The sequence below is a fragment of the Gymnoscopelus microlampas genome (genome assembly GCF_963454915.1).
Source record: "Gymnoscopelus microlampas genome assembly, chromosome: 5".
Lineage (NCBI taxonomy): Eukaryota > Metazoa > Chordata > Actinopteri > Myctophiformes > Myctophidae > Gymnoscopelus > Gymnoscopelus microlampas.
The window spans coordinates 51,092,118-51,113,534 of record NC_139942.1 but is presented as its reverse complement, the minus strand read 5'-3'; the positions used below and the strand labels follow the sequence as shown (position 1 = coordinate 51,113,534).

General features: G+C 43.7%; 1 protein-coding gene across 1 annotated transcript in view; it reads right to left on the bottom strand.

The window, feature by feature from the left end:
- The window catches only part of ptprsb (protein tyrosine phosphatase receptor type Sb), a 186,417-nt gene that overhangs the window by 76,793 nt on the left and 88,207 nt on the right, over positions 1-21,417 (bottom strand). Inside the window, exons 6-13 of the mRNA XM_084056464.1 lie at positions 17,349-17,510; positions 16,694-16,801; positions 14,192-14,313; positions 13,842-14,003; positions 11,591-11,686; positions 9,012-9,213; positions 6,578-6,714; positions 4,752-4,896 (exon numbers count right to left, since the gene is read on the bottom strand). Coding sequence (XP_083912590.1) covers positions 4,752-4,896; positions 6,578-6,714; positions 9,012-9,213; positions 11,591-11,686; positions 13,842-14,003; positions 14,192-14,313; positions 16,694-16,801; positions 17,349-17,510 — 1,134 coding nt within the window. The remainder of the gene's footprint in view (positions 1-4,751; positions 4,897-6,577; positions 6,715-9,011; positions 9,214-11,590; positions 11,687-13,841; positions 14,004-14,191; positions 14,314-16,693; positions 16,802-17,348; positions 17,511-21,417) is intronic.

Here is a 21,417-nt window from a genome sequence, read left to right as displayed (position 1 = left end):
AGTAACTAAAGTTTTCAAATAATTGTAGTGGAGTAAAAGTACAAAATTTGCCTCTGAGATGTAGTGGAGTAGAAGTAAAAGTATTGGAAATTGGAAATACTCAAGTAAAGTACAAATACCTCAAAATTGTACTTAAGTACAGTACTTGAGTGAATGCACTTAGTTACTTTCCACCACTGCACCCACCACACAGTTGCGGTATGGTGCGGTACGGTGGTACCGCCCACGTCTCTCTCTCTCTCTAGCTCGCTGGAGGTAAAGAGAAGGTGAGGTGAGGCCAACCAGCAGCAAGGCAGGCAGGCAGCCGATTCCTCCAATAAATCCCACCATGTTTAGTGTGCGAACGCACAAAATGCTCCCATTTGTCTAAAGAGCGGAGCGTGGGCGCCCAAGAGAAGAAGTGAAAAAGAGAAGAAGAAAAAAACGATGGCTTACCTTTGGTGTATAGTGCGTGCGCTCTGCACTGCAGGGTATATATACGCCGCTCCGAGAGTTGAGACTGTGTGACTGCTTGTTTTGATTGATTCTCTCCCTTTCTAGCCGTTCTCTGTTATTCCATTAACCCATTGAGACCTGGAACTGTCTCATTTTTAGATTTGAGCTAAAAAGCATTATTTTACACTTTAGGCTATTCAAAAATAGCAGATCTACAAGCTCATAGCGCGGCACCGAGTGCCGCGCTACGAGCTTGTAGATCTGCTATTTTTTTTAAATCGTGAAATGTGTGCAAATCTTTGAATATACATATTTTAAAGCAAACAACTCAAATCTTTGCTTCTGGGGGGTCCCTGGAACAAAATATTTTGATGGGGGTCCGCGGCCAAATACAAATAAGTTTGGGGGTCCTTGACATGAAAAAGTTTGAGCACCACTGATATAGAAACATACGTTTTTCAGAAAACTGTTGAGATTTAGGAGACATGTAGAATCGGCTTCAGGTCTCAATGGGTTAAGACCTGAAGCCGATTCTACAAATGTCTTCTAAATCCTAACGTTTTTTTGAAAATAATGTTAAAAAAAAAATGTTTTCACGATTTTTTTCAAAAATAGCAGATCTGCAAGCTCATAGCGCGGCACTCGGTGCCGCGCTATGAGCTTGTATATCTGCTATTTTTGAATAGCCAAAGAAATCTAAAGTGACGCAGATGCGTTCCAGGTCTTAATGGGTTAAGGCAGTATCCCCCCCCACACACACACACACACACACACACACGCCCCCCCTTTCCAGAGCAGATATGGATCAACTTGATGTGTCAGAGAAAAAACTGCCCGCAACTTATTATGAATTTATCCCTATACCCGTGCGCGCCAGGAATAAAAAAATGGATCTACAAGCTCACGACGCTAGATCAGAACTGATGCAAAAATGTTTGAGTATTTTTTTTTAAAAATAATTGGTCAACCACTGTATTTTCATAAGTACATGCAAAAATAGTGAAAATAGCAGATCTGCAAGCGATGTGACGCGTTGTGAGCTTGCATATCTGATATTTTAACTTTTTTACAATACATAAAAAAAAGGAACATTTCAAAGTCCTCCAAATCATTTTTTTTAAATTGTTTTTATTAAAGTCGATTATCGACTGTGACTATTGAGCTTGCAGATCGCCTATTTTGGTATAGTTTAAATCAGGCTTAATCCGAGGCCTTATCATCTACACATCAGCACGTGTGTGTGTGTGTGTGTGTGTGTGTGTGTGTGTGTGTGTGTGTGTGTGTGTGTGTGTGTGTGTGTGTGTGTGTGTGTGTGTGTGTGTGTGTGTGTGTGTGTGTGTGTGTGTGTGTGTGTGTGTGATAAACCCCAAAACAAGCAGAACGGGGAGACCAGGGAGAGAGAATGGTGTTATAAGACTACAGGGACATAAAGAGTCCCAGGGAGAGACAAGGTAAAGAGACACAAGCACCTACCTGTGGGCACAGAGTGGTGTTGAGCGCCAACACACAGCAGGCCAACAACTAGACTTTAATATTCCACTACCTTCTGGCTCACTGCCAATGAGTGGGACACAGAGAGAGAGAGAAAGAGAGAGAGAGAGAGAGAGAGAGAGAGAGAGAGAGAGAGAGAGAGAGAGAGACACACAGAGGTTGTGGGTCCTTTGAAAAGGGGGACGGCGGTGACAGAGCGTTAAGGAGAAGTGAAAGGAGGTTGGAAAGCAAAAAAGAGAAGGTGAAACATTAAACGAACGCTCGGGGCACTCCGTCTCCATCTGTCACCCTGTTTTGGCTCGCCCCAGAGAGAGGGAGGGGGGAGAGAGAGAGAGAGAGAGAGAGAGAGAGAGAGAGAGAGAGAGAGAGAGAGAGAGAGAGAGAGAGAAGAGGGGGGCGCACACACACCCCGGACAGAGATGGATGGAGGGATGGGGGCGATGGACAGAACAGAAGGGTTGATAAACGAGAGAGATGCTCCCTGGGTCCTTCTTTAAGTAGCAGTGGTGTGTGTGCCTGTGTGTGTGTGCGTGTGCGTGTGCGTGTGCGTGTGCGTGTGCGTGTGTGTGTGTGTGTGTGTGCGTGACATTGTGAGAGGACCATTTTCCTGGTCGTCACAAGAGAAAAAGGTTATTTTAGGTTACACAATATTTTTAAAGATAGGTTTAAACTTAGATTATACAACAGGTTGTTCCGACCAAGCAATCTGATTGGTTGAAATAGCTTTCTAGCCGTGCTTCAAACCAGCATCATAGCACGGGCCTAATCACATTAATAAATCACTCCGCAGTGCAGTCCAGTCCGCACCTGATTAGACCATTATATGGCACAGCTGTGCTGTGAAGTCACTCTGTCCCACGGTAGGAAAACAAACAGACAGTAGCCTGACCCACCGCCGCCACCGGAGAACAAACAGCTATGCAAAATGGACTATGTTGTTAATTTGGTGGATTTACGGTTGATCAATGGTTAGAAGGTTATAAATATCCTCCTGTGTAAAGTAAAATGACTCCCATTTCGTTAACAGTCCAGTAGGCTATATGCTCCGTCGTACGACCGTGTCACGCGGCCAAAATAGCCGATCTACAAGTTCACAACGCGTCGCCGTTGTCAGCTTGTAGATCAGTTATTTTGGCCGCGTGACACGGTCGTACGACGGAGCATATAGCCTACTGGAATTCATTCCACTGCGCAAGCATTGATAGCTCAGCTGTGTTGATGAGACGGCGCCTCAAACTCAAAGCACTGCTACAGGGACTATTTAATGTCTCTCAGTCAAAAACTCTTCTCTTTACAGGGAAACGGACAATAGCGAAACATTTTTATTATTAATTGCCCCACAATATGAATACATTTGGATGTGTTTTGTTGGTAACTGTTGTATAATCGCAATATTACACTCGAGGGTGTGCTTTACCTTACATTATTGGCACTTCAGTGATGCTGGCGGAACTCGTTCCTGACCGCATCACTGTCGTGCCAATAATGACGGTAAAGCACACCCTCTCGTGTAATATTGCTTAATTCACATTGGTTAGGATTAGACATGTATAGGCAGGGGTGCACATAACTGGTGCGCAGGTGCGCATGCGCACCCAAAATAAAAAATGCGCACCACATCAGGCGACGCGAGGCGCTTTTGCGCACCAATAGCTGGGACAGGAATTTCCAAGCTTTTATTTTTTAGCAAAACTAAAAAATAAAAGCCTAGAGATCGAGGCTAGGAATTTACTTCCTGAAGCCACACTCACACAATCACTCTAAAGCACCCGTCGGCCCCATGTACAGCCATTAGGCACAGGGGTAGAGATATGACTCGTGTCGCCTCGCATCGCCTCGCATCGCCTCGCAGCGTGCACGCAGCCAGCAGCGGCTGTTAGAGGCACTCGTCACCGATGATGAACGCACCGTAATGGTGCAAAATATGCCGTGAACGTCCCAATCTGGCGGATAAAATCAGCGCAGCAGCACAGGGCACCAACCTTGGGGGCTTTATGTAACAGCGTGAGAAAAAAAAAACGACGAAAATCGGCGGAATTAAGAAGCAGAGCGTCCTTTTTTTCTAGCCCCCCCCCTCTAGCCCCCCCCCCCCCCCCCCGTTGACAAAACTGTCCGGTGGGCACCGTGCTGACCCCCCCCCCCCCCGTTGACAAAACTGTCCGGGCTGACCCCCCCCCCCCCGTTGACAAAACGGGACGGGCGCCATGCGCACCAAGTCAAATGTCCAGGTGCTCTTCTGCGTACCAGACCTAAAAAGTTATGTGCACCCCTGTGCATAGGTCAGGTTTAGGTGTTTAGGTGCGGTTAGAGTTTTCCCTGTTTTATACTTAGTTGGGCGGCGATGTCACACACATTGGAAAAACAGCCGATCTACAAGCCCACAACGTGTCGCAGCGCGACCCGTTGTGGGCTTGTAGATCAGCTGTTTTTTAGTTGTCAATATTACATTCATAAAATCGGCGTAATAGAATGTTGATGTCCTCACAAGTAAAGTGTTACGAACCTGTGTGTGTGTGTGTGTGTGTGTGTGTGTGTGTGTGTGTGTGTGTGTGTGTGTGTGTGTGTGTGTGTGTGTGTGTGTGTGTGTGTTCCTGACATATAGGCCACTTAAGACATCATTTGTCTAAATGGGGACACGATCCTGCGTCCCTCCCCAAATTGGATTTTACGGCAATTTCATATGGTTATGGTTCAATGAATGTAAGACAATGTTATGTCTCCAAAATGTGTGTGTGTGTGTGTGTGTGTGTGTGTGTGTGTGTGTGTGTGTGTGTGTGTGTGTGTGTGTGTGTGTGTGTGTGTGTGTGTGTGTGTGAGAGACATACTGGCTTGTGACGTCCTCTGCACCAGCTCGTTGGTGAAGGCTCCGATGCCCTTGTTGGAGATGGCTGCCAGGGAGAAGGAATACTCTGTGTTGGCCTTCAGACCCTCCAAGGTGTACGAGTTCCTGGGGCCAAAGGTCAACTTCTCCTGTGGGGGGGGAGAGAGAGAGAGAGAGAGAGAGAGAGAGAGAGAGAGAGAGAGAGAGAGAGAGAGAGAGAGAGAGAGAGAGAGAGAGAGAAAGCCAGAGAGAGAGAGAGAGAAAGCCAGAGACAGCGAGAGAGACAGAGCGAGAGAGACAGAAAGAGTGAGACAGCGAGCGAGAGAGAGACAGACAGACAGAGAGAGACAGAAAGAGAGAGACAGAAAGAGAGAGACAGAAAGAGAGAGACAGACAGACAGACAGAGAGAGACAGAAAGAGAGAGACAGAAAGAGAGAGACAGCGAGCGAGAGAGAGACAGACAGAGAGAGACAGAAAGAGAGAGACAGAAAGAGAGAGACAGAAAGAGAGAGACAGCGAGCGAGAGAGAGACAGACAGAGAGAGAGAGAGACAGCATGAGAGACAGCGAGAGAAAGAGAGACAGACAGACAGACATAGAGACAGAGAGAGAGAGATAGAGAGAGAGAGACAGCGAGAGCATAGATTAAGGGATAAAGTAGGATCAAACCAAACAGATGAGAAAATAAAGGACAGAACAACAGGCCTGGTGAGGAAGAGTGATGTTCATACCAGCGTTTCCCAACCTGCGGTCTGTGGCCCCCTTGGGGGGACGCCATCGATCAGACGGGGGGTTGTGAGGGCTTGTCTGTTTGTACATTCAATCCTAACTTGAGTTTTTGGGTCATTATATAGTGCCAAAAATAGTCAAATATCTTCTACATAGTTTAAGATTCTCCAAAAGTTTCAAAAATAGCAGATCTACAAGCCCACAACGTCTCACATTGCGAGTTTGTAGATCTGCTATTTTCACTACATAGAAGAAGTATATATAGGGCTTAGGTGGCCACAGCTGAATGGGTAGAGCAGGGGTGGCAACTTTGATGATGGAGAGGGCCACTATATTTCCACACTCACTCCAGAGGGCCACATTTCATATACTGTACAAAAACCTATTATAGCTGTATTTTAACTTTTTTCATAAATTAATGCCGTACTTCGCCATTCTATGTCACACAAAAGTAGCAAAAATAGCAGATCTACAAGCTCAAAACGCGACGCGTTTTGAGCTTGTAGATCGGCTATTTTTGCTATTCTTTTATTGGAATCCAGATTTGTTTTGCTATTTTTCAATTGGAATCCTGAAAAGTAACATTTCTATTTAATTTCAAATGCATTTAGTTATATTTATGTTAACTTTTTGAACTTAAATACAAATACATTGGATATTAAAAAGACAATAGAATTTTAACACCAGTCATTAATAATATAGACTGAAGTAATAAAAGCGGGTCATGTTTGTATGTTTGTAATTGTAACAGCTGAAAATAATATATCAGTATACCGAATGTTAACCTGCGGGCCGCATTAAGTGAAGGTGCGGGCCGCATGTGGCCCCCGGGCCGACAGTTGCCCATGTATGGGGTAGAGAGTCCCAGGTTTGATTCCCAGCCCCAGCAAAATGTGTCCCTGAGCAAGATGTAAGAAGGGGGGGTATACTCTCCAAGGATAAACAAAAGGTCGGGAACCGCTGGTTGAAAACAGGCGTGGTGAGGAAAGGGGGAACAATGTGTTTAAAGTTCACTCCATGTTCTCTATAGCAGCTTGTTAAGAGAAGGCTGTCACAGAGATGGATGTATGGGGGGGGGGGGGGGCGGTCAGGGGTTCTTACCAGACTGCCAAACTTGACAGGCTTATAGAGCAGCTCGTAGTTGACGATGCCCTCCTTGGTGTAGGCGGGCTCCCAGGTCAGCTCGATGCTGGTGTCTGTCACTTTGCCAACTTTAAACTTCCCCGGCTGGCCTGGCACTGAAGGGCAAACAGCAGAGAACAGCAGTAGTGAGAGAATGAAAAGTTATTAAAATATATATACAACCCAGAGAGGTCCAATCCCCATGAGCTGGGCAGGTGCTGCTGGGCGAGAAAAGCAAGAATTACAGGAAATAAAAAATAAACAAACTCGCCCACTGAAGGGCTCCAATGTAGATGGGTTTGTATTGCACCCACTTAACACATCTGGTGCCAAACACAGTAAAAAATGTGTTTTCAGAGAGTAGCGCATAGGTGCCGAACACGGTAAAAACCGTGTTATCACTCTTTTTTTCCTTTTTTTTTCACAAGGGGGGGGGGGCTAGCGCAGCTCTGGAATCACCCATGGTGACTCTGAGAAGGAAGGGACAGATGCAGGGGCGTCACGGCCATTCACTGTGCGTACGACGCGACACCCTCACTCTCACAGATCCGTGATTTCATACCCCCCACTTTTTGAAAAAAAAAAAATATATATATATTTATTGATAATAAATCGGTAAAAACAGGCAAAAATAAGAATTAAATAACCTAACCCTAACCCTAAAACCAAAGTAAACAAAACACGAAAAAAAACTAACAAAATCCGCCTCAAAAGCGCAAAATTTTGAAAATACAAAATGTGTTTACATTTGACAGTTACAAATGTTTTTCACGATTTTTCAAAAATAGCAGATCTACAAGCTCATAGCGCGGCACTCGGTGCCGCGCTATGAGCTTGTATATCTGCTATTTTTGAATAGCCAAAGTGTAAAATAAGGGGTATAGTCCACCGAAAGTCCATCCCCCCCACCTTCTGAGAGCCTGTGACGTCCCTGGACAGATGGATCACCGTGCCAAAAAACATGGCTCCCCGTCCGCTCCCGTTCTATCTCCTTGATGAAAACCTCTGCAGCTCCGAAACTTTTTACAGTGGGGAAAACGAGTCATTTTCGATGGGCGATTACTCCGTAATGGCGACTGGCGTGAGAGATGCTATTGTTCCAGGCGTTCGTTGCGATGGTCGTGCACGCATCCATTGTTTGCGTGTGGGTGCTCGCCGTGGAGTCCACAGCTATAAACAGCACAGCGTTACAAACGGTGAGCTCTGTCGGCAATAACGTTTGGAGGTTGCGCTCTTCAACAGACTGACACCCTCTTTAACATATCACCATGATATCAATGAATGTAAAGCACCTAAAACAATCTTAATCAAATCAAAAAATCTCAAAAATAGCAGATCTCGAAGCTCAGAAAATGCTGCATTGCTACGCAATTGTGAGCTTGTAGATCACAATTTGTTTTTGCCTGACACTGTCATACGACAAAGAATAAAACTAAAAGATTGAGGACAATTTTGTATCACTACGTGGTGGACAATAAAATGTTTTGAATCTTGAAGATGAATCGTGGAGATAAAAGGTTTCTCCCTGACACTGATGATATTCAGGGACACACACTAACAGCTTTGTTTTGCATCATAAAAAGAGTCAACCTCACACACACACACACACACACACACACACACACACACACACACACACACAGTGACTCATCCACCTACACCACAGATGACACTGCGTCCACAAGAGACTGAATGGCCTGCGTTCACCCTTACACCACGGATAAAGAGATTAACAATTGATTATTTTAACTTTTTTGATTAATCAAATGTAGTTTTTTTGCCTCCTACCATTTTAAAACATCAATTTGTTTTGTTTTTTTGGCGTCGGTTCATGGACCTATTATGTCCATGAACCGACGCCAAAAAAATATCGAATTGATTAAATTAGATATTAATTAGAATTAAAATTGACTAAAAAGATTAGTCTGATTAACCACCTGATGTTTGTTCCACAACAGTCACACAAAAATAGTGAACATAGCCAATCTACAAGCTCACAACGCAAAGCGCTGTGAGCTTGTAGATTGCACAGTTTTATTTATTTATTTAAGGGCGGCAGTGGGGTAGAGTGGCCGGGTAGAGTGAACTGGAAACCGCATGGTTCCCAGTTCGATCCCGGGCTGGGGACTTGAGTGTACTTGAGCAAGACGCTGAACCCCTAATTGCTCCCGATGAGCAGGTTGGTGCCTTGCATGGTTTCCTCCGCCGTCGGTGTATGAATGTGTGTGTGAATGGGTGAATGGCACAATCAATGTAAAGCACTTTGGATAAAAGCGCTATATAAATGCACCATTTACCATTTAACAAAAACAACTATTATTAAATTGTTCAGTTCGATTTATCAGTTTTTACACCTCTTAAAGAGACAGACATAAATAGCACGCGTGCACGCCACGGCACTATACTGACTGACCTCCAGGCATGACCTTGACGTGCACGGGGTCAGAGAAGGGTCCGTCCCCCACCGAGGTGAAGGCCAGGACCTGGACCGTGTAGGTCTCGGAGGGCACCAGGTTCTGGATGGTGGTGATCACGCTGTCCTGGACGTTGTGGATCTGCCACTCGTTCATGGGCCGCGACGGGTCCATGGTGTAGTACACCCGGTAGCCTTTCACCTAGAGGAGGGAATTTTGATAAATAAAGATTATAGTCTTCTGAGTGAAATTCAATAGTTTTAGTCAAATTTTAGTCATCTGAAATGTTTTTGTTTTTGTCTAGTTTTAGTCGACTACATATCATAAGATTATAGTCGACTAAATCTACAGTTTATTTAGTCGACTAACATGTATTTTGGCGGTGCCTTGATGGCGTCGTAATGGCTGATTTTACACTTGGTTGCATGCTGAAAATAGCCGATCTACAAGCTCACAACGCGTCGCGCTGCGACGTGTTGTGAGCTTGTAGATCGGCTATTTTCAGAGCACCAAAAAAGGTCTAGTGGATCTCTTCTCCACTAGTCCCTCACTAACTTTGTTGTCAATATATTTAGTCTTAGTTTAGTCATCGTAGCTTAGTTTTTATTTATTTTTCATCGGTGAAAAAACAGATTTAGAAGACATTTGTAGAATCCCCAGAAGCAAAAGATTTCAGTTACAAATGTTCGCTTAAATGAATTTATTTTTTTTCTCAAAAAAATAGCAGATCTACAAGCTCATAGCGGTGCCGCAGTATGAGCTTGTATATTTGCTATTTTTGAATAGCCAAAGTGTAAGATAACGGTTAAAGTGGTTAAAATCTAACATGACGAATGCTTTCCCGGTCTTAATGGGATACATATTTAAATAAAAGTTTGAAATGAGCAGGTTTCTGAACTGTCCGCTAGCCCTCTTCCGAGACACACAGAGAGAGTAGACAGAAACGGTGCCATCTAATAATATAGTGATATAGTATACTATAATTATAGTGAGAGAACCTATTATTATATGGAGATAAGCTTGAGCTCTGAGGTCGACAGTGACTCAGCAGTATGAAGCGTTTGCATCAGGTTTATTCTGCTGCCCTGCAAGGCCAGCTAATCCATAATATCTTTGTCCAACACCACAGCACAAGAGAGAGGTTGTTTTTTAAACCACAGGGGTCAATAAATCCATGAATATATCTTTTTTGTACTTCTTTTGTACCCCAGACGGGCTCATGGATTTTTTTTCTTCTTTTCTTCGCAGGTTCATTTTGGGCAGTGATGGAAGAAGTACTCACATTTGTATCAATACCCTATTGTAGAAATTGTCTGTTAAATGTACAAGTTCGATATTCAAACTTTACTTGAATAAAAGTACAAAGGTATCGGCATCAAAATGTACTTTAAGTGCCAAAAGAAAAATTAGTCATTATGAAGAAAGTTTTCAAATCACCAATGTATAAAATGTGTAAAACAATCATTTGAAAATAGCAGCTCTAAGCTCACAACGCGTCGCTTTGCAACGTGTTGCGAGCTCGTAGAGCTATTTTCAAGTATAGGTCTGAAGTGGTCCTGTAATAATAATCAAAATCAAGTTACAAGTAACTAAAGTTGCCAAATAATTATAGTGGAGTAAAAGCACAATATTTGCCTTTGAGATGTAGTGGAGTAGAAGTAACATTATTGAAAATTGGAAGTAGTAATGTAAAAATACCTCAACAGTGTACAGTACTTGAGTAAATGTACTTACTTTCCACCACTGATTTTTTTTTTGGGGGGGGGGTTTCTTTCTTTTGAAGTAGAGGTCATTGTAATATTGTAAAAGGTGAAGCCCTCTTATCTGTGAGCGCGGCGCAGTGACTTGTAAGAAGGATTCAAGGATGACATGACCTTCTCAAAGTAAAGTTCCCCTCTTCACTCCACAGCTCTCTGGTGTTACGATTAATCTTTAATATCTGTGACAGCCACATGCACTCTGGTGGCAAAACATGGGTCCTCTCAGGAGACAGTGTGCGTGACTAACCCCCAAGACTACACGGCTATATTTAGCATACGTATTTTTATTTTTGAAGATTTTGAGACGCCGTTAGCCTTGGTAAATCAACCCTGTGGTCGCGTGAATTCACATTTTCATGTATGTGTCTTCTGCACATGAAAATGAAGTCCCGCTGTTTCACCTCTGTCAGTTGCAGAAGCAATTAGGTTCTATTCAAGCGGATGGGTTTTTGGCTGAATTTTACACTTGATTTTCTTACCTTAACAAACATGGTCATAAATACTATATGCTTCCAATCGCTAGTTTAAAGTCTTCTTTCAATCACCATGATATGCGTTTTGGTAAATTATGATCCCATTTATTTTTTAAATCAATGATAAAGTAGGGTATGATGTTTCTACTGGTTCTACCGAGTGAAGCCCCGCCCTCGCTGCGGTTTCAGCCAATAGCATTAATTTCCGTTTGCATTTCGGAACCGGATTTCAACCGGACGTAGAAAGATGGCGGATTTGAAATCGCTGCAAAATAGGCTTCATTTACGGTCTGTAGAAACCAAATGGCGTGACGCTGTTACAGTCTATGGGCGGGTCCCACGTACCTGTCCGTTGGGCTCCTCTGGCTCCTCCCACCGCACCATCACTGTGTTGGTGGAGATGATCCTGGCCTGGACGTTCCGGGGAGGGCTGGCCGGGGCCTGTGTGATGATGAGAGACACTTATTAGTGTCATAATGGCTCTATAGTCCAGTGGTTTTCAACCCTTTTCATATCAAGGTCCATTATTTATTCGGCATTTGAGCCACGCGGAACCACCGTTTGATGAGATTTAGACTCTCAGACTCAACACTTTGAATATTTTGTTAATGTTGGATATGATTTTGTCCACCATTCCATCCAAGCTATATTGAAGTTGGTACCATAAGAGAGATAACAGCCAAACGTTGATCAAATCATATCTAACTAGAAAATGTGCTCCTCGGAGCACAGTTCTCCGCCAGTACTGTTCCTGATTAATCCTGTCTTACCTCACTTCAAAACATATAAATGATCTTTTGAAGTGACACACCTATTTATAGGTCACTATTTCATCATGCGTCTCGCTAGCCAATCAAAGCACACCCTTTCAACATATTGTCACGTGTCACGTGAAGCTTGACCAATGTTAGCTTGGTGGACACACGGAAGGACGAGAACGAAAACATAGTCTCCTGGCGGAGACAAAAATGTTTTCTAAATCCTAACAGTACGTTGCTATATCAGTGGAGCTCCAACTTTTTTCATGTCAAGGACCCCCAGAATGATATGTATTTGGCCGTATTGTAGATCTGCTATTTTTGAATAGCCAAAGAAATCTTAAAATGACACAGATGCTTTCCCGGTCTTAATGGACTAACCAGTGTGTCTTCTATGTGTGAAGTGGATTCTGACAACAGCTGCTCTTTAACCTCTAGAAATATCATCTTGTGTCATGTCATCAGACAGACAGACAGACAGACAGACAGACAGACAGACAGACAGACAGACAGACAGTGGGTAGACCAGTAGAGGTACAAAGGCCTGTTTCTGTATTCTGTTTTTTTTTTAGAGTAAATGTCAAAATAAAGCCCGACAGAGAGGAGGTTTAAGACAGGGAATCACTGGAAGGCCAGTGGATGCCAAAGTGTAAGTCTGTCTGTCTTCAGTCGCTGCTGCAATTCAATCATCGTGTCTTTGCCTTGTGTTTGTGTCTAGACTGAGTTTCACCTTAAAGGTGGTATACTGGTGGTATGTATGGCTGTCCTGCATTATGAATGCACTGCTGAGAGTGTATACGGCCCTATTCTGGGCGCCGTCTTACCCATTATCCCTAAACTTCTTTGCCATTTCTTACTATTTTGAAAAGCATTTTCAAATAGTTGAAATAGCAAATCTACAAGCTCACAATGTGTTGATGTAGATTGGCTATTTGAACCACTTGAAAATGTTTTTCAAAATAGTAAAAAATGGCAAAGAAGTTTAGGGATAATGGGTAAGACGGCGCCCAGAATAGGGCCGATAGTGTATAGTTCTGTTTATTAAAGAGCTGGAGAAACGGTGAGACCCTTGTTATTGAACATAGCAATAATTACTATCAGGAAATAGCGCTTTATCTGTTAAACATTATATACACCCACACACCCACACACACACACACCACCTTTAAAGGTGCAGTGAAATGAAAAATATGTTTTTCACACTTTTAGAGCATATCCGTGGTCATCATATGGGCATACCTAACAATAGATGCCAAAAAAAAAGAAAAAAAAACATTTTTTTGTGAATTTTTACATCTAAAGTCCCTAAAAAGCCAATCTTAATTACTTCCTGTAAACGAAAACGTGCTGCGTGATGACATAATACAGCCTTCACGAATATAAATGAATCTTGATTACATGCACCTGTTTGATTCCCATAGCTGCACGTTCTTCAAACACAGCTGATTTTAATTACAGAGATACTCCGTTTTGAATCTCATTGAAGATGAGTGTATTACTCATTTTAAACTTCATCTGCACACTAAAATATGTATCTGAAAACATTATAGGTTCGAAATAAGCCAGGTAGTAGCAAACGTGCTTCACTGGCCGTCTCTCTCTCACTTTCTCTCACTTGTAAACAAACACTAGCCGTGTGCCAGCACGGCTGAAGTGATTGAGATCCAACGTCCCATAGCCTGAAGGGATGGGACCTTCTGATTGGTTTAGAGTCGTTGAGACAACGTTTCGGGCTGAACCTTCAAAATAAAATGACCGAAAATGTCACTTCAGTGCGTCTTTAACAGCGTCCAGGACATTTTTAAGAATGTTCCGTAACAGCAAGCCTGTCACTATACCTGTTCCCCGGTGCGGGCCTCCACCCTCATGGACGGGGGACCCTGGCCGATGCTGTTGAAGGCCGACACCCGTATCTCGTACTCAGTGTTGGGGTACAGCCCCCCGATGCTGTAGCGGGTGGTGGTGATGCTGTCCACCGTCTCGTACTTGCTGTCGGGGGCCTGTAGGGGGGCAGGGTTGGTCACCATCATGAAAACAATTGTGCGAATTCTTGTAAAATTAACAAATTAAGTCAACAAATTGACATTTTAGTCGAGGGTAACAATTTACAATTTTACAATTTTCAATTTAGTTATGTACTGTAGTTAGATTATTTCAAATAATGATGTAATAATGGTGCCAGGCCTACCTTGGCGCGGTACTGGATGATGTAATAGGAGACGGCTTCAGGGTTGCCCGAGTCCCACGTGATGGTGACACTGGTGGCTGTGGTCTCTGTGACGATGGGCGTACCGGGCGGCTTTGGCAAAGCTGGGGAGGGGGAGTGGGGGCAAAGAGACATTGAATAGTAATAATAATAATAATGACTGAAGAATACCATATGATATCGTTGCTGTCGGGCCAGAAACCGTGTATCTCCATATTTCTACTTTTTTATGTTTTCGTTTTTCCCCATAAATGAAGGCTGTATTTCGACAAACAAGAGTGTCACTGTTGCGCATAAGTTGCGAAAATGTATGAGGAGCAGCAATCTACTGTACATCCGATCGGCCATTTTCGTTATTTCTGAAAAATGTTTAACCCATTCTATCTGGGAACTAAAATGACACAGATGCATTCCCGGATTGAATGGGTTAAAATGAAAGTGAAGGTGGGCTTATTTAAGCCAATAGAAAAGTATTAACAAGAGCTTGTGACTAAATAATGACTACATTGGATCGATTGGAACTCATGGTTCTTTTTCACCCAATTCCAGAAAAGTAACAGTGTTGCTGGACATGCACGGTTTCCACCCACACACACAGCAACACATAACAATACGTAGGTAGACGTGTGTGAAAGCACAATGCAGGATATATAAACATAAACCACACCAGGTTGGAACAAAACAGAACACACAAACACAACAGAAAAAATAACAGTGAGCTTCGCTGAAAGCTCCGTACGTTTTATATTTGTTTATTCTTTAGAGACAAATCCCTGAAAATCCTCCATATACTTTCTCTTCTCTCCCTGGATTTTTTTGAAAGGACTGGCTGCATAATAAAGCTGTGTTCTCATGGTCTTTGAAGCGCTTGGTAACGAATCATTCTGGGATAAAACCCAGAAAAACCACTGTGCAATATTAAACAGCTTCCCTGGACACACAGGCAGCTTCCTCCTGCAGGTCTGATGACTGACCCAACGTCCACGAAAACTATATTAGAATGTTCAAACTCACTGACAGGAGCATGGTGAGAAAAATAACACAAGTCTCTCAGTCCCTTCGCCAATAAGCAGCCAAGGTTTACTCTACAGAATATGTGGATTTAATTTGAGCCCCTGTCTGTCTGTCTGTCTGTCTGTCTGTCTGTCTGTCTGTCTGTCTGTCTGTCTGTCTGTCTGTCTGTCTGTCTGTCTGTCTGTCTGTCTGTCTGTCTGTCTGTCTGTCTGCCTGCCTGCCTGCCTGCAGCAAAACATCTCCCTCCCTGATTTTTCAAAAAATAGCAGATCTACAAGTTCATAGTAGGGCACTATCTGGTCAAAACATCAGTAATCGCTGGTCTAGGAATCTCCGAAATTGCTAGAACTAGATTGGCACTCAACACGTTCACAAACACACATTAGATATACCAGTCCACGTAAGAGCAGTGAACAAGTGCATTCATGTATTATGCTCCGCACAAATGGAACAAACTTCAGGACTCTCTGAAACTGGTGTGATTGGTCTCAATCGAGACATTCAGGGTGCTTCTTGAGGACACACTACTTAGTGACTGCACCTGTTTCATGTAATAGTGACTGCACCTGTTTCATGTGATAGTGACTGCACCTGTTGTAACATGTAACACTGTTTATTTGCATCTGATTTTTAAGTCTCTGTATTGTCTGATTCACCACCTTTTTCGATTATTTTAATGTTGTTTTATGATTCTGCTTTTCTTTTTTGCTTTATTGTTAAATTAGTTGTGACATTGTAATGTGATTTGACCCAAAACATCTGGCATCGGTCAATTATCAAGTTTGTGAGAAAAGTGACTTAATAATCCCTCAAGGTGGAAATGTAACATACTGTATGTAACCAGGTACAATGCTTTGGGACATTTCTCATCGTTTTACAGATTATGAAAAGTACAGAATGTAAACTGAACTTTGTGTCACATTGCAATCAGAACCTATTTTAAGAAGAAGCTTGTTAAGCCAGAAAAGGCAAAGAAAAAGGCTTCTAAAGAATGAACACTTATAGCAACACTCAACAATATCTAATCAACTCAACCCGTAACCACTCCTCTAACTACTCCCCCACTATAGCTTACTGTCACCTTTCAGTCTGTCAACTCTATACAAACATACGTGAAGCAACACAATTAAAACATTGCCCATTGTTACAACACCATTTTTTAAAAACAAAATACTACCATGTTTAGAAAATAGAAGAGCCTGAAAATTAAGGCCCGGCCCTAACTGGGCCAGCCCGAACAGGGCCCGGCCAGAACAATTACCATAATTTTAGGCCAGAGAACCCCCAGAAAACGTCATAATGTGCTTAATGTCCTCAAAGTCACGCATCCAACAAGCTTTTAACTGAGCAAATTGGACCTTCCGTTCCAGAGATAATGGCCAAAACATCTTCATCAAACAATGTTTGTGTTTTGGCCAAATTTGGGTTTGGGCAAAAATTTTAGAACTCTAGTTCTGACAGCGTTCTTACTCTTGACGGAGACCTGGGCCGTGGCCTCGATGATGCCCAGGCTGCTCATGGCCACACAGGTGTAGTTGGCCGACTCTCTCACGCCGTTCAGCTCCAGCACGTTGCGGCCTGCAGGCAGGAACGGCACAAATCAATCATCTTGATTACTGGACTTTTACTTGTAACAGAGTATTTCTACGTTGCAGTATTGATACTGAAGTAAAACATTTGAGTACTTTTTCCACCACTGGTAACCGTATACAATTTTTCAACAGACAAATTAATACAGATGAAAAGCAATGATTCTGATCGTGATCATCTCAAACAATTGTGATCAGGCGATGATGTATTAACTCTCTGCCTGCCAAAAACGTTTATAAAGGTTTTTGAGAATTAAGCTATTGCCTGCCAAAAACGTTTTTTTTTTATAAAAAAAATACAAAATAAAATAAATTAATTCTAAAATTATTTTTCATTTTTTTGTTTTTTCCGTTTTTCCGTTCTTCACAAAGAACCAGGAGATAAAATGTTCCAAAAAGTTGCTGCTCCATTCACTTCAATGTTAAAAAATAAACGGAGAAATAAATAACATTTTTCCTATGTTTTACCATGTAAGCTGCAAACTGTTTTAGAAAACCTCTGTCAGTTTAAGAGTTAATTTGCGCTCAGCCGTTACCTATGGGCATCTCGTCCTCTGGCGTCAGGTCCTCGCTGCCCAGCATCCACTTGACGTAGGGCATGGGCGACCCCACGGCCACACACGTGATGTTCACACTGCCACCCGGCATGATCTCATGGTTGGAGGGGAGGATGGAGAAACGAGGGGGCACGCGGCGCACTGGGGGGAGAGGGGGGGGGGGGGGGGGGGGAGGAGGAAAGGGAGGGGGGAAGGAGAGGGAGAGGGAAAGGGGAGGAGCAGGGAGAGGAAAGGCAGAGGGGGAGATGGGAGGAAGGAGGAGAAGAGAGAAGGGGAGGGGGTTGAGAGAGAGAATGAGAGAGAGAGGGGGTACAGAGAGTAAGACAGAGAGAGAGAGAGAGAGAGAGAGAGAGAGAGAGAGTGAGAGTGAGAGAGAGAGTGTGAGAGAGAGAGAGAGAGAGAGAGAGAGAGAGAGAGAGAGAGAGAGAGAGAGTAAAAGAGAGAGCAAGATAGAAATTGAGCAAAGGTGAAGGTGAGGGTACAAAGAAAAGAGAGAGAGATAAGGGAGAAAAAAGAGAGAAAGAGTGAGATTGAGAGAGGAGAGGAGAGGAGAGGTAACGGGAAGGGGGAGAATGAACTTCAGGGAATTTCTTTTTTTTTTACAAAATATATATATTTTTGTTTATTTTTGTACAGAGGGATACTTCAAGTTTAATCCAAAACTATGCTATAATAATAATAATGGCACTGATGATTTCAACAGAAAAGACACACATCTTGTGTTGAGAGCTCAACCGGGTCAGGAGTGAGCTGTCTACTCAAAACAATAAACGTGACAAACTCTTGAGTTATTCGTCCAACCAAACGCATGGCGTCCCAACCCGGAGTCTGTGTCTCTCTCCACGCTATACGCGGCGCTTTGTATACCGCCGTTCTCTCTCTCCAGCTAGCGGCCGCTTAGCCCTGCCCCACAGCCTGTCTGATATCTGGCATAGAGGGGGCGGATTCAAAATCTCCGGCGGAAAACATCTGTGGGCTCCCATTGGTTCATCGATCTATGAGGCCCGCCCCTCCTCCCCCAATTTGCAGCATCGAGAGCCCTGACGTCGCAACATTTAGAGCGACGCCCACTGCACCCTGGTTGGTTGGCGAAAATGAAAGGTTGACTCCCCTCTTCCTATGCCAGAAACGTCGACAGCTTGGTCCAGGCTTTCTTTTTGAGCAAAAAATAAAAGCCTGGAGATGGAGGCTAGCGGCCACTTAACCACTTTCAAAAATAGCTGATCTACAAGCTTGAAAATCTTGAAAATGTACAATCCACAGGCTCACAGCGCATCGCGACGTTTTGGGAGCCTGTAGAATTGGCTATTTTCGTTATTCGACGCACGACAAAGTACATAGGGGTTTAAGTGGTGAAGGACGTAAGGTCTCTTCACCTCTCTCGACTAGATAACTACTTTAGAGTATTATCCCCGTCTCAGCGCCCTCGGCGTTGCTCTGATCTGGGACTTACATCTCTCAAACTTAGGGAAGGAACTTCAGCGTGTGTGAATCTTCAATGAGATTCCAGCGTTGCCTCCAGGGCTTTTCCTCAGGAAGCCAGACTTTTCATTTGTTGTTGTTTTTTTTAGATGCTATACGTATTATAGAGCCAATCAATGTCTGTCTGTGGGCCCAACCCTCCCGGGACGCCGGGCACAGTATAAAGTGGCGAGCGTGGCGATACCGCCGCGTGCTTATATTAACGGAGAGAGAGATGCATACAGCGAGAGAGAGAGAGGTAAGAGTGACTCATAGGTCGATCGCATGCCTGGGCGACTCAAGAGGAATAAAAATGGTGGATAGAAAACACAAAGAAGAGAACGGAGAACCGATAGACATAGATAGAGAGAGGCAGGGAGACAGAGAGACAGAGAGAGACAGAGAGAGACAGAGAGACAGAGAGAGAGAGAGAGAGAGAGAGAGAGAGAGACAGAGAGAGACAGAGAGAGACAGAGAGAGAGAAACAGATACACAATACAGAGTGTGTTAAGGCGACATTGAACTTAGACAGCATCTTGGTTCGCATCGCCACCTGGAGATGATGTATTAAGTCAAAAATATTTTCCATCAACTTCATCTATTGTTTCTGCGACTCCATTTTCATTATATGGCAAAACAGCTCTAAAAATCACACATTCGGTGCATAATAGACCGCAAACATTGTCGATGTAAATTTTTCATCGACAGAATTGATAAAATCGATAAAATTAACGTTTTTTATGTTCTACATTGTAAAACAAAAAAAAACGTAATTTTAATAGTGTGTGCTTTTGACTTTGTGTTTAGTCATACAACGAAAGTGAATAGAATCACTGCTTTCCGTTTGAATTGAAACCACGGGTGGCGATACAGGCCGAGGTTCTGCCAAAAAGAGCGACATCGCCTTAAGACGTACCAGCTATAGACGAATCCACGGAGCGCTGCCCTGCGCGCAGCCATTGCTGCGGTGTCAACGCTCCGCGGACGCGACACCGCCAGCAATGGCTGCCTACAGGCAGCTACAGGCAGCGCGTCTGTGGATTCGTCTATCGACAGAAGGGACAGACAGACAGACATACAGACAGACGGAGGGACAGACAGACAGACAAAGGGACAGACAGACAGACAGAAAAAAAAGAGGCAGATAGAAAGAAAGAGAGAGAGAGAGAGAAAAAAGAAGAAGTGCTCTGCTTCTCTTCCAGACAATGACAATGCAATGCGGCATTATAAAGGACAAAAAGCCACATTGTCAACAACAAGATACTGTAACGGGTTACATACGGTACGTTGTCAGGGACTGGAGACAGTGTGGAGTCACATGAGACGGAAATGTAGAGAGAGGAGAAAGACCGGGTGGGGTTTTGTGTTTTGGGTGGGGTTTGGGGTGGGTGGGTGGGGTGTGGTGTGAGAGGAGGGGTGGGTGGCGTAATGTCTAGCGGGTGTGGTGGGCGGTGTAAACAGAGTGATCGTCGGGTAGACATCGAGCAAAGAAAACACCAAGACATCATGAGAAAGACAGAGAGAGAGAGAGAGACATAGGGTAAACATACGGAGAGAGAGAGAGAGAGCGAGTGAGAGGGGGGAGGAGGGGAGGAGGAACGTGAGGCTTGGTATGTTGCATGTTCATTAGTAAAGGATTAATTAAGTGAATTAAACTTATGTACATGTGTCTGGCGCTCCTACACATCAGGATGGCGGATAGAATGCAGGACAGGAAGGCGAGAGAGAGACAGAGAGAGAGACAGGGGAGAGAGAGAGAGAGGGGGAGGGGGAGGCAAGGAGGGAGGGAGAGAGAGACAGAGGGGAGGCGGAGAGAGAGAGATAGGATTAGTAGAAGAGGGGCGGGGGCCAGGGGGGGGGGAAGGGGGGAGGAGAAAAAAAGAAAGGAAACGAGGAAGAAGAAAAAATACATGGATCTATTTAAAAAAACACACGGCTACAATCAGAGCTCCTCCCATTTCAGAAGAGCTCCTCCCATTTCAGAAGACTTCAGCTGCTGCTGCACCCCGAAATAAATCCAAAGGAACAAAAGACTTTTTTTTTTTATTGGATGTCGAAAGAACAGAAGAAGAAGAAAAAGAAGAAGAAGAAAAAATAATAAGAAGAAGATCATAAGAGCACAGGTAAAAGGACACAGATACTAATTCATGCAAACGTCGAACGGCGTTTCCGCACGCCGAAAATAGATGAATCGACTATTAGAGTATCAAAGTCCTGACGTCACTCCCGTTATCCCCCTGGGTTACTGAATTATCTTTTTTCTATTGAAAATACCACAGGGTCATCAGCATCGCGTCATATAGAACTGTTTTCCAAAGAAAAACAGTGGAGAAAATGTATTTATTTTCTCACTCTTTGGATACATTTTTACTTTTTCACCGTCAGTTGATGCTTCATATCCATATGAGTAAAAATCACTGTGCTGATTTAGTTAATTTTTGGAACACAGTTCTTATATGCTATGATGCTTTTGATGCCCTATGGTATTTTCAATGGCAACAAATTACTACGTGACCCAGGGGGGTATAGCGGCAGTGATGTCAGACTTCGGTTCTCTATTTTGGGGGGGCGCGCGGTGGCGTCGTGC